A 14123-nucleotide genomic window follows, 5' to 3' on the forward strand; every position below is an offset into this window, starting at 1 on the left:
TCTCAACCAGAGGTACGTATACCCCTGGAGGTATGCAGAGGTCTTCCAGGGGGGGTACATCAACTCATCTAGGTATATGGCTAGTTTTACAACACACTACAGAAAAAGCACTAGCAAGGTCAATACAAACTCAGATTTCATACAGACAGTCACTTGTTTGTACTGCTCTATATACCGTACACTGAAATGTAAATACAATATTTATAGTCCAGTTGATTTATTTTATAATTATATGGTAAAAATGAGAAAGTCAGCAATTTTTCAGTAATAATGTGCTGTAACACTGTTATTTTTGTCTGATTTTATAAGGTGAAACTTGGGGGTACACAAGACAAATCAAGCTCCTGAAAAGGGTACAGTAGTCTGGAAAGGTTGAGAGCCACTGCAATAAAATATATTACCTCATCCGCCTTGTCTCTCTACTAGGAAGACTTAGTCATCTTTTAGAGGCTGAAAACACATCCACAGAAAGATCCATTTAATCTGATACTGAGTAATAATGCTTCCAAGGAAGGGGTCCTTCTCATCAGCCTTCTATCTGGAGAGCAGTATAATATGCTCAGCCTAAAGCATCTCGGTTCAAAACAACATTCTTTTTTATGATTATTTTATTTTATTACAAAGTGGTTATGGTCTCTGTTTTAATCTGTTATAGGTAGGCTTGGCAGCATTCAATTTTTATTTTTGTTTGATTTTGATTTGTAATACCAATTTTTACTTTTAAGCATTGTTTCTATTTTTGTCAATTTAAGTTTTCACAGTTGCTGGAAATTATGGGGGGCGTCAGACAATTATTTAATGATAGTAGATGCTGAGATTTAAAATGCTAAAGCTGTATAATCCATTAAAATACAAATTGTCAATTTCACAGGTAAAAATATACAAAGTAAATATCTGTAAATCAACAAATCATACCTGGTTGCACTATTTGTTTGCTAATCTATTTTTAACTAGCCTAATTCAAAAGTATAAATCACTGGATTTTTACTCAACGTTCTCAAGCAGCATTTTCCTTACTGTGCCTGTCTGTATATTTAGATTGTTGATGGAAATATTTTTTGTTGGTTTGAGTATGTGCAGTGAAATTTATGTTTACCAACCTCTGCCAATAAAAAAGAGAAATCCTTCCAAGCCTGATACAGGGTCTGATCCTGTAGACAGAATGGTGATGAGCTGAGGAATCTATTACTTTATTATCCTATTTAAACAAATACTCTTTAACTATTGCCGAGGAAGGAGGCAACAGGACATGACAGACTTATATTTTCTGGAAGTGTTTGTTTTGTTCCTGAAATACACTATCAATATATACACCGCTACCTCGATATAACGCTGTCCTTGGGAGCCAAAAAATCTTACCGTGTTATGTTGAACTTGTTTTGATCCACTGGAGTGCGCAGCCCCCTCCCCCCCGGAGCATTGCTTTACCGCATTATATCCAAGTTTGTGTTATATCGGGGGTGGCGTTATATCGAGGTAGCGATGTACTTGGTGTATATGTAGCATGATCCTTACTTTGTGTACGTTGACAGGGAGGAAGTGAGTGGAGACCTTTTAGAGGAGCCTAGAGGTATCTTCCTAGGGGAAATTAAAGGAGGAAGAAAAGTATCAAAAGGCAAAGATACAATCTCATCTATTTCAAAGGCAATAGTACTGCTCTTATGAAGTATTTTTATTTTGCCCCAAGAACAAGTTCTCTGGCATGGCTTGGGGACTAGGGTAGGAATTCCATCAGAGGCGAGGAAACCTTCCCTTCAGTTTGTTGGAAGAATTTTAACAAGTGGATTCCAGGAAGCCCCCTTCAGCAGTTTTTTCTGTGTGTATTAGCTATGTTCCAAGATCAGTCAAGATTGACCATTAAATTAATAACAACAGCAAGGATATCCCAGTGTGAATGAGCAATTTGAGACTGCATGTGTCTGTGCCAAATATTTTTAAAATCTGTTTGGGTGTACTACGGGCAAAATTCCACATCCTGGTTGCTTCTCATCTCATCACATATTTAGGCAGTATACATTCTGAAAAAGTCAGGCTCCACTGACACATTCTTCAAGTCAAGTGTGAAATACTGTATTGATGATGATATGTCATGGTAAGGTAATTGCAAAAGGGAGCATTCCCTTAGTTGCAAATTGTTTATACTATTTATAAAGGTATGAAACTTTGCATTTGGGAATTGAATTTCTCTTCATTTAAAAAATAAAACACTTCTCCAGTGGGAGACTTGTCCCGTGCTCTTCTGGTGCTGCTGCTGCACATAGCAATTTCTAAGAAGCAGTTGATTTCTATGTCTGTGCTTTTATGCTCAGGGCTTTCCCACAGCAGAGAGTAAAAGAAATACAGCCATCAGAACATTAAAATGGAGATTTTGGACCTAATCCACTTTCCACTGAAGTCTATAGGATTCTTTCCATTGTTTCAATGAGAGTTAAATCAAGCCTTTTGATTCCTTTTAACATTGCCCCTATTTGAAGATAACTGGATAAGGGGGTACAGGGAGCAACAGACAAAAATTACTCTCTTATAACCTAATAGTATTCGCTTGACTGCCAAACTGGTAAATATAGGTAGAAGAGATGATAGTCTGGTGTCAAATATTTCACACAAGGTGAAGTTCCTGGTGACCAATATGAACTGAAAAGAGACTGGAAATGTAATAAAACTGTAAGATACACTCACTGCAGTGTTATATAGTACTGCACACGTTTCCAGTATTGAGAAACCTACTGATAGCGTCCCACATGAGATAGTTGCCTAAGCCGGAATTGAAGGGGTCATAGTACACGGAGGCTGATAAGTAGCGAAAGTAGAGATAACTGTTCCCACCAATGCAGTTGTATATCATGAAGGTTACTGCTCAGAGCATTATATTGTGTGTGATCTATAAACCATCAGGACAAGAAACAGTAACCTTACATTTGCTGATGGGACAGAATTGTCTGTTCAATGGACAAAGAGCAAGGGATGTAAAGATAAGATCTTAGAAGCAATGATGTATTGTCAATATTATAAGAAGGGGATTGTACACATTTTTCCCCTGTTAGCCTGTGATAAGCCCAGGAGTGCATGTGCCTTCAGGAAACAGGGATCAGGGACTGGGGAATCCAGTATTTTGTTTTTCACATTTTGAAAGAACATTTCTTATTGCTACAACCTAATAAAGGAGAGGAGCAATAGCATCTAGTAAGCACACTTAGAAATGTTTTTATATGGTGCCTGAAAAATATACTATGTTGATGGTATAGCTCAGAGCTCAGCTTTTGTAACTTGAAGTGCATGTGGTGGTTTGAGGTATCTTCATGTGGGAAATTATCTGTTACTTGGGGCATTGTGGCACATTCCAAAGGCAAAAAAATGCTCTTTGTCAGTGGGTTTGAGAGCCCCAGGGATAAATCATTCCTCCCAGAGATGATTTAATACTAGTCTGAGAGGGATCAATTCAGTCACAGGTTGGAAAAATCACCCCTCCTTTCTACTCAGTTTGGTGGTGAAATTTTAATAAGGGGCTCCAAGGAATGCAGGAGATTATGAATCAGGAGACCTGATTTCTGTTCCCAGCTCTACCACTGACTTGCTGTTTGACCCTGTATAGGTCACTTAAGGCCTGATACTATTCCCAGTGAGAGTTGGACCAACCTTTTTCGGCCTCAGTTTCTGCATCTATAAAATGGGTATAATACATCCCAGAGGTGTTGTGAGGGATAATGTATTAATGTTGTAAAGGTTGAGAGCCTTGTTTTTCAGGTATTATAGACGGACAATGTATAATAAAAATGACATACAGTGGTAATGAATTTGTTAACATTGCATTTGCAAAGGCAAAGTAATACCAGTTGGGCCAATTAAGTTATTCTATATTTGCACTGATGTTTTTGAAACCACAATCTGTCCCATGCAATAACAGGGCACAAGATAAAGATGAACAGAATCTGCAAAGTAGTGTTACTTCTAAAGAGGAACCAAAGAAATACTGAGGTGCTGCTGGTATAAAGAATTAAGTGCTTTCTGAAACCTGCCTCCGATGTAATGTCCCCCATTATAGATCGTATGTGCTCTTGGAGCAAAATAACAATCCACAGCCATGGCATCAGTTTGGACACATCAATGCTGCTGGATACCCAAATGGCCATGATGGCAAGGAACGTATCTTTCCCCCTGACTGGCTACAAGATTGTGGCCCATTGTGAACATAACCTCAACTCTCTGTACTGGCTTCACAGTGAATGCAGAGCCCTATCCTAATCTGGAAAGCCCTCTTTGGGATTGGTCCTCACTACCTTTCTTTCTGTGACCTTCCATGATAATTGCGTTTCACTGAGACAATGAGACTTTCAACCAGTCAGTGCAAGAAACAGAACTATCACAAGACCTGAACCTAGACTATGAAAGTTAGTCCCACTCAAGCTAACAATGACCATTGGTTTCACCACTTTGAGAACTAAGTACAAGATTCATATTTTTAATTTAGCTTTCCCTCACTAAATTCAACATGTGTGCACACAGTCGCACAACAAACCCATCCACATACACGTACATAAATATAAACAAGCAAAACCTATCAACTAACCAAGTGATGTATCCTACAGACTGGGAAGAAAGAAATCTTTTTCTTTGTCTTTAAATACTATGGGTGAAATCCTGGCACCATTGAGGCCACTGGCAAAACTTCCATTGACTTCAATAGGGCCAGGATTTTTCCTTTGGAAGGCCTTTGGATATTATGGGGAGAGGGCAATATAAGTACCTTAATAGGTATAGAGAACCTAAAACTATTACTATGCGATTGTAAAGCACCTACACGATTTTGTTGTCATAACTATAACAGGGTTTCACTGATGGAAAAATCATGAGTACTAGTCATTATTGTACCATTGGTTTTCACTGGTGAATTAGAAAAGGGTGGTAGCAGATGTTATAAAAATATATATATATTGTTGCAGTGGGGTGTGTGGAATGTGGAGTAGGAATTATTGAAAGGGCTAAAAAAAAGTGAGGATTTGTTTTGAGAAGTAGAGAGAAATATTTAGGGTTACCTGAATAGTTTTTACCTGAACTGTTCACAACTAATTGATGTCACCTTTTGCCTAAATAATTTAAAATATTTCATAGGAAGACTACATGACTTTGGGGATTGGGTAAGAGCTGTGAAGCCTTTCGTGTATAGGACACGAGTCAAATCTAACCCATCAGTAATGACTTAAAGTTACGGCTATCTGTTAAAAGTTTGGAGGCCTGTGTGAAATAAATTGATGGTTGTCTCTGTCTAATCCCTTTGGTACAAGTGTTCACATAACAGTTAACCCCCTTTTTGGGACTCCTGACAGAAGCCAAGGATTGGCTATGAATAATGAACACTCCTCTCATCTCTACCGGGTCTCATCCAGGTAAGGGTATGAAGCACACTGATAGGACTGATGCGGAGCAGATTGCCCATGCTGTACTTGCTCTGTAGATAGAGGATTTCAGTCTTCAGAACAATCACAGAATCGGAATGGACCTCAAGTCGTCATGTAGTCCAGTCCCCTGCACTCATGGCAGGACTAAGTATTCTGTAGACCAGTGATTTTCAATCAGAAGTACACAAATCCCTGGGGGTACACAGATCTCTTCCAGGGGGGTACATCAACTGATGTTTGCCTAGTTTTATAACAAACTCCAGAAAATGCACTAGTGAAATCAGTACAAACTAAAATTGCATACGGACAAAGACTTGTTTGTACTACTCTCTACACTATCCCCGGGTTATGCAAGCTTTTTTTTTTTTTTTTTTGGCGTAATTGTCTGGTGCATGTTCCTGACTTGCACAAAATTCGACTTACTCAAGGTGTTCTGGAACGGAACGCTTGCGTAAGTCAGGGAGCGTCTGTACACTGAAATGTAATCACAATATGTATATTCCAATTGACTTATTTTATAATTATATGGTAAAAATGAGAAAGTAAGCAATATTTCAGTAATAGTGTGCTGTGACACTTCTGTATTTTTGTCTGATTTTGTAAGCAAGTAGTTTTTGGGTGAGGTGAAACTTGGAGGTATGCAAGACAAATCAGACTCCTGAACGGGGTACAGCAGTCTGCAAAGGTTGAGAACCAGTGATCTGAACCATCCCTGACAGGTGTTTGTCTAATCTTGAAAAACTCCAGTGATGGAGATTCCACAACCTTCCTAGGCAATTTATTCCAGTACTTAACCACCCTGACAGCAAGTTTATTTTCCCTAATGTCCAACCTAAACTGTCCTTGCTGCAATTTAAGCCCTTGCTTCTTATCCTATCCTCAGAGGTTAAGGAGAACAATTTTGGTCCCTCCTCCTTGTAACAGCCTATTATGTACTTGAAAACTTTTATCATATCTTCTCTTCTCTGCTCCAGACTAAACAAACCCAATTTTCTTCATAGATCATGGTTTCTAGACATTTACTCATTTTTGTTGCTCTACTCTGGACTTCCTCCAGTTTGTCCACATCTTTCCTGAAATGTGATGCCCAGAACTGGACTCAATACTCCAGTTGAGGCCTAATAAGCGCGGTGCCCGGAGTAGAGCGAAAGAATTACTTTTCATGTCTGGCATACAACTCTCCTGCTAATACATCCAAGAATGATGTTTGCTTATTTTTTTGCAACAGTGTTACACTATTGACTCATATTTAGCTTGTAATTCACTATCACTCCAGATCCCTTTCTGCAGTACTCCTTCCTAGGCAGTTATTTCCCATTTTGTATGTATGCAACTGATTGTTCTTTCCTAAGTGGAGTCCTTTGCATTTGTCCTTATTGAATTTCATCCTATTTACTTTAGAGCATTTCTCCAGTTAGTCCAGATCATTTTGAATTTTAATCCTATCCTCAAAAGCACTTGTAACCCCTCTGAGCTAGGTATCGTCTGCAAACTTTAGAAGTGTACTCTATGCCATTATCTAAATCAATTAAGATACTACACCAGCCCGCAGTTAACTGCAAAAATAAATGAATATTCTAGGGAACAGTGGTAAACTTGCCAACTGTCATGATGTTATTTGCAAGTATTGTAATATTTGTTTTTTTCCTAAAAGACCTTGTTCCTGGAGTCAGGGGATTACATGAGATTCTTAGCTTTCATTTAAAAAAAAATTCTAGCCCTCCTGGTTGCAGAGAGAGAAGCTTGAAAACACAAACCCTCAAGACTTAAAAACCAGAAGGCAAAGAAGAATAACCCAAAATGTATTTTAATAATCTTATAATTTTTGGGGCTTGGCTCATGATTTTTTGAATGCTTGGATTTGGCAATACTACAATTATAACTGAAAGTAGCTAACATTACATCAATCACATTACATAAATTGATTCCTGTCATGACTGTACTCAATCTTATTTGCCATTGTACAGCTGATATTATGCAAATGATTTTCATATAGCTACAGTCTGTCGTGTGCTGATTTTCAGTTTGTATGTGCATTGTGCTCATTTCCTAAACTTCCTTGGTTATTTCTGGTACCTCATTTCTTAACTTTACAATAAATTGTACTGAAACATTTTTATCTGCCCATAAACTTAATCTGTTTTAAATTAGGTTTGACTGTTTGTTTTGTATGAACTATTGTCGTCTTTTGGTTTAGGTCCTTAGCCTTTTAAAAATAGCTCTTCTTCATGACAATTTTATGTGTAGAATGCACAGAAGCAATTGTAATCCTCACCGCTGATAAAGCTTAGTTATTTCCATTTTGTTATTTTCAGGAGCTGTTAGCTCTTACTGTTTCCTATCCTTAAAATAATGTTAATTCTTTCAAATTGTTCTTTACCCTGTGCTTCCTAAACTTGTAAATGAGTCTCTTTTGTGAGGGAATGCTCATGATTTTTTTTCAAACCAAAATTGCATTTTTTACCTTGCCATGGGCACTGTGTTAAAGGTGCATGCTGAGGAATAGTCATTTTTGCCATTCAGCTGAACAACCAATGATGGCCTGCATTATCTGCTGAATAATAAATATAAATAATTAATAGACAACTTGTGCGAAATCTTATACAATTTACTTGAGGCACTTTAAAATCAATATCATGTTGAAATGGCTTGCAGAATTCTCATTTAAGTTGACCAGTCCAGGCAAAAAGTTTATTTGCTCAACTTTCCCATGAAGATGCTGATGACTATAATGAAAAATGTTTTTTTTTTATTGTTAAAAATTCATTTGCCTGAGGAAACTTGAGGTGGAAATTTTCAGGGTTGTATTAAAATGAAAATTGGCAGCATATCTCTAGAGACTAATTTATTTTACAGACGTGCAGCAATGAAAAATACAACTATGTGCAGTATTAATACAAAGAAGGATCTGATTAACAACCATGTGACTTTACTATTTGTTCTTATTCATAGATAATTATTCAGCTGTTAAAACTGGCACTGTTTGTTTAAGAATCAAAACAACATGGTAAAGGACGTTCAAAGAAGGCCACATGGAAATTCACTGCAACCTAAACTGTGACTTGTCGTGCTTTGCCATATTAGTCACTGCTAGGCAAATAACTCAAGCAATTTCATTTGTTTTCTTTCAAGCATCACTACAGAGTGTTAAAGGGTTAATAAATAATACCTAGTTCTTATGGCACTTTTCATCAGTAGAGCAAAAAGTACGTTACAAGGGAGATCTGTATCATTAACCTCATTTTCCGGATAGGGAAACTGAGCCATAGAGAGGTGAGATGAGTGCTCAAGGTCACTCAGCAGCCAGTGTCAGAGCTGGGAACAGAATTCAGGTCTCCTGAGTCCCAGTCCAGGGCTCTATCTGTTAGACAACTTGGTCTACAATACTATGATCTACAATACTACACTCCCTATGTTTTTGGAAACAAAGCTGCAAAGTTCAATATTGTACTTAAATTGTGGAATTACTCTTCATTATCTCATTCTTTCCCATTGCTTCTCATATTAGGACCTGATTCAGTAAAGTGCTGAGGTTCGTCCTTAAATCCCATTGAATTCCCTGGGATTTAAACCTCTGCTTAAATGGCTTGCTGAATTGAGGCCTTAAATCAGGGGTTCTCAGGACAAATTTTTTGGTGGCCTCAGAGTGCGGCCGCCAACTCTTGCTGGTGGCCACTCTCACATGTTTTCCTAAACTAGTTAATTAGCTTTAGGAAAAACAAAAATATGCACATACACATGTCCAAATCATTGTAATTTATTTATTGCTAGGAAGTCTGCTGTGAAAAGTGATATTAACAAACATACAAGTATCACTTTTACAGCATATTTACTCAGCCCTGCCAAGCCTGGGGACAAATTTAAGCCCTGGGTGGGGGTAGGGTGACAAGTGGGGGTCTGGAGCCTGGGGCCTGCCACTACACAGCTGGAGCTCAGGGATCAAGCCTGCAGCACCTCTGCCAGAGCCTGCCACCCCTTGGCCAGAGCCTGCCACCCCTAGGCTGAAGCCAAAGGCTGAGCCCTACCACACCTGGGAAGGTGGGAACTCACCAGCTGCCTGGTCCTTCCTCATTGTACCCCAGGTGTCCACACCAAGGCAGTGCATCAGGGAGCAGGAATGGCTGCTACTTTGCCTCCTCCCCCCACAATCACAGCCCAGGAAGCTGTGGCCACAAAAAAAAGTCCCCTGGTGGCCTCATGCAGCCACAGTGGCCGCATATGAGAGACGCTGCCTTAGATCCTAGTAATGTTTTTTTGTGTCTAGCTGTACATATGCTGCCACTGGTCAGCTTCTAAAGTGCTAGCTTTGTTGTCTGGATTGTATTTTCAGAATCTACCCTTAGTAGCATTCGCAGTGATGTCCCAGCAGGGACATCACATCATGCTGTCTTGGGAGAAGGAGGGGAAAGGATAATGCAGCAAATTGCCTACCAGTGACCATTTTATTCAGTGCTGATAGTTTCTGGCCGACATGCACCAGTCTAATCACCTTCCTCTTGGGACAATTCATCCTTGACTTAAGTAGGAGCAGGACCAGACCCTTCATGCTTCTGCACTGCTCTAGAAGCTGATGTGCATTTGTTCTGTTCCACTGCAGTGATTGACACAACTGAAGTGCCACTGTTTTCCAAAATTTGAAAGTTAAGTCCTACTTTGTGCTAACTTGAAAATCTTAATCTTAATCTTTTATCTGATATATATGTAGGCTAGACTTCAAAAGGTGTATAAAAGCGAAAGGAGATGGCCTGTTTGAGCTTTCTAGGGAGGTGGGATCCTTGAAACATGCCCCCCCCCTTCCTAGAAGTAGAGGCCAAAAAGGAATAGTGATGAACTAAATGAGAGACATTAAAAACAAAGGTGTAGGACCGTCAAAAGGAAAACACAAATGTGCCTGTGGGGGAGTGAGAAGTGCAGGGTGGACAGCCTTGGAGTTGGAGACCTCTGTCCCATGGAGCGAGAATCACATAGCAGTGGCAGTGTGTGCAAGCTTTCCTCTATCCATTGTCCTGCTAACATGCCTCAGCCTCAAAGTAGAGAGGCTACTCTTAAGGGTGAGAGAGGAGTGCAGGTCTTGTCTTTTCTACTGAGAATGCAAATTAGGGAGGCAGTTAATGGACATCTGTCCACTTGGAACCAGAGTAAGACTGACCACTTATTTCACAGGGACAACTGACACACATCAGATGGTAATGACATTCAGTTACCCTTCCTCTTATATTAGCAGTTTAGAAGCACTTGTTTTTTTGTTAAACCAGTTGACTAGGAAGAGCTTTCCTCCGGAGGCTGGATGTAATCTGAGACACAATGACACAATACAGAACACATTCTGCAGCACTGGGAAATGACTACCATCAGCTGTTTCAGCGTGCTGACTATTTAAAGGGCATGTTCTTTTACCAGTATCAACTAACTGAGCAACAGTAAACCTGTAGCTTCTTATTGATGTAGAAAGCTCAAAAAGGTTGGGATCAGGGTGGGGATGGGGATGAGTACTTGCGGGGGGGAAATCAGTTTATTGTAGTTCTGAATTTCTGTTTATTGTAAATGTTTGCACTGTTCAGAGATTGGACTGAGTTACAATGTTCTTATCCAATTATGCACAGAGTTTGGAAGCATTTAGGTCCAGGGTTTTGATTAATCATGTTAGGGAGCCATGGCTGAGCCCCAGAATCTAGACCTGAATTTCCCCAAAGATCAGTGGTGTATAGCTCTCAGGGTTTTAATTGAGGCCTGTCTCTAGCAGTGTTGTATGGAAGCTGTATAACTAATCAAACAGCATTCGTCACCCCCTACAATTCTAAATGTTTGTTAAAAATACTTTATTTGTGAAGTAAAAATAAAATAATCATTTGAAGAAGCATATGAAATGCCTGCAGATTTCTCTGTTGTTTCCTTTAATGCCCCCGGTAGTAGCAAACTGTTCATCTTATTACCATTGTTCTACTACAGAACTGGTAAACAGTTGTGGTGAAGTGTTACCACTTACTTTAGGGTGGCCTGTGCATATTTCCACTTGCAGCATGTGTCCACCAGCACCAGAACTCTGAAACTTTTAGAAAGCAGCACCCTTTGGTATTGCCCCATTGCCCTTTCACAGTACTAAACATTCAGAGCTGAGGTTATAAAATGTCTGTGCAATCCAAAGCACCTCAGTTTCTTCTTTTTGGCAGCCAGCAATAGACATAGGAACCTTTCTGTCTCTGGAATTTGGTTTTCAGCCAGACTTCTTGCCAATTTTTTCTCTGAATAGTTCTTGGTAGTTAGGTTTTTAGGTAGTTTGGGTTCTTTTGAGACTCTGCCCACATCATTGTACAGTTTGAATCTCAAACTGGCATTGGCTTTGTTCTGGGCTTTACAGCAAACCCACAGGCCAAGGTTTGAGATGTGTATTGTGTCCTTCCTTTTTTCTGGAGTCTGTGCACAGCTAGTGCCTCATGTGCCTGGCAATGCCATTCTTCTTGCCCATTCTCCCGATTTGCTGTCAGACTTTTCACACCCTGAGTCAGTATAGATATACAAACCTGGCTCCAAGCCTTCTTAATGAAGGAGAGTCTTTCACTTCTAAACCTCCTCAGTAGGGTGACCAGATGTCCCGATTTTATAGGGACAGTCCCGATTTTTGGGGGCTTTTTCTTATATAGGCACCTATTACCCCTAACCCCGTCCCGATTTTTTACACTTGCCATCTGGTCACCCTACTCCTCAGTGAGCAAATCAAACCTTCAATGCCAGATCCAACCTAAGGCATCCTTCTGGACCCACTTTTGGTGAGGCTGCCTCGAGCCAGTCAGATGCCATAGGTGCTAGAGGGACAGTCATTGCCATTTCTGAAAATCATCTAGTGCTAACATCTCAAAGCTGAGGGTCTACCTATATTCTGGAAAACCTTCAGGACTCTTTTCCTTTCTCCAGTGCTTTGGATCCAAGGGCTCAAATGGGTAAGATTGTGAGCAGTGATGAAGTCCTGCACATCCAGCTAAATTTGGTTAATTTCAGAAATGTTGCAACCTGGCTATCCCTGCCCACTCACAGGAAATTAGTTATAGATGAGGCTGACGTGCACAGGCCTCTTACAACTAGTAGGAGATTAATTTACAGATTACATTCATATTGCCCCAGCCTGAGTGAATTTATCTTTGTATTAAAACATGTCATTCATTGTCACCACCACCAAGAGAGGGATATGTTTTCCTTTGGGACGTGTGAAATTTAGAAAGTTTTTGTGGTTAGCTATGAGCAGATAAACATTTTATAGCAATTGAAAGTGGGCTAGGTAGCAGGCCCAGATGAGTTTGACCTCAGAAAATTGAGAGGCTGAAGCTGCCTCCCTAACTGTTCATCATGCATTTTAGGTGGGACTGAACTGAATTATAACAGTAGCTGTGTTTTAACTGGACCCCTCAACATGATTGATTTTTGTAGTTTAGGCAAGACGAGAACAATATGTTTTGATCATACTTATTTAAAAGGCCAACTCCACATTTCTAAGAGGCTTCCTTTGAGATCAAAGTCAATTCAGAAGTTAAAGGATGCTGTCACCCTTGGTGAGCAGATAGTAGTGCTGAAGCATGTTCACTAGTGTGTTTTCATTTGGGAAATAAATGTAATGCAATGATTCTGTGTACGACTCCTATCATAGCCTTCTAACCCTTCTTTTCCAGAGTCAAGACGACAGATTTGCTTTCATTGCAGAATGGTATGACCCGAATGCTTCACTCTTTCGACGTTATGAACTCTTGTATTATCCGAAAGATGGTTCAGTTGAAATGGTAAAAACTTTTTTATATTATCATAAGCATACTTTTCAGCTACACCGTTTGGAAGTTGGCAAGCCACAGCCCATAGTATGGTTTTAATTTGGAAATGGTAAATTTAAAGGTTTTTTTTTAATTTGTTTGCTCTGTTTCTAAAACTAAACAAACTCAGGGGAACCTAGGGAGTAATCTCCTTATTTATTGATTTATTTTGTAAAGCTTGCACAGTTGCCAACATTTGAAAATGTATCCAGAGAGAATTGTCCTAACTGGCCCGGGGTGACAATAATCTTTCCGGCAGATGCTGATGAAATTAGGTTAACTGTATAGGAATATTTGGAAATTTTCAGTTTAGAGACCAAAGTGTTTTTAATCATCTTAGCTCTTAGCACACCCAACAGCCACACAGTTCTGCATTTTGACAGCTTGTCAATACTTGATGATAACTTGACACAGACACACATGTCAGAGTGGGGTGCTCAACTCGCCATCCATATGGGAACTGGGGAAGCAAAAATGCCCATCTATAACCTGTGGTGGGAGAAGCTCTGTGTGATCGGGATCCCAGTGGAGGCCAGCTGAGGTCACTCAATTAGGGTGAATTGCAAAGAATGGGGCATTTTCCACCATTCACAGATAATTTGCTACACATTTCAAAGAGAGATTCTTGAGGTTCAGATTCATAGCAGAGATGGTGAGTTTTGTAGTTGCAAAGAATTTAGTCCATAGGTTCTAGTCCAATGTCCAATATCATATCCAGGGTGTACCAGCTTAACTGGGATCTCATCTTGCAACTCGGACTTCCCCTGATGAAACTTAATCCCCAAAGCTGGTGGATATTTCAATACTTAGATTTACCAAGCCAGCACAAAACAGCTTCTTTATTACCTCACCGGTTGCCCAGAAACCAACAACACAGTTCCCTTTAAAGTAACCCAGCCTCAGGCCTCCATCCAGGTACCCAAGTCAAATA

General features: G+C 39.7%; 1 protein-coding gene across 5 annotated transcripts in view; it reads left to right on the plus strand.

The window, feature by feature from the left end:
• NME7 (NME/NM23 family member 7) overlaps positions 1-14123 on the plus strand; it is a 199506-nt gene that overhangs the window by 23957 nt on the left and 161426 nt on the right. For 3 of the 5 annotated variants that reach the window (XM_045001697.1, XM_045001700.1, XR_006576185.1), the window contains exon 2: positions 13058-13092. In XM_045001697.1, coding sequence (XP_044857632.1) covers positions 13058-13092 — 35 coding nt within the window. Of the gene's footprint in view, positions 1-13057; positions 13166-14123 lie in introns of all 5 variants that reach the window. The other 2 variants (XM_045001698.1, XM_045001701.1) reach the window with 1 other exon arrangement.

The sequence above is a fragment of the Mauremys mutica genome, chromosome 1 (genome assembly GCF_020497125.1).
Source record: "Mauremys mutica isolate MM-2020 ecotype Southern chromosome 1, ASM2049712v1, whole genome shotgun sequence".
In the NCBI taxonomy this organism is placed as follows: domain Eukaryota; kingdom Metazoa; phylum Chordata; order Testudines; family Geoemydidae; genus Mauremys; species Mauremys mutica.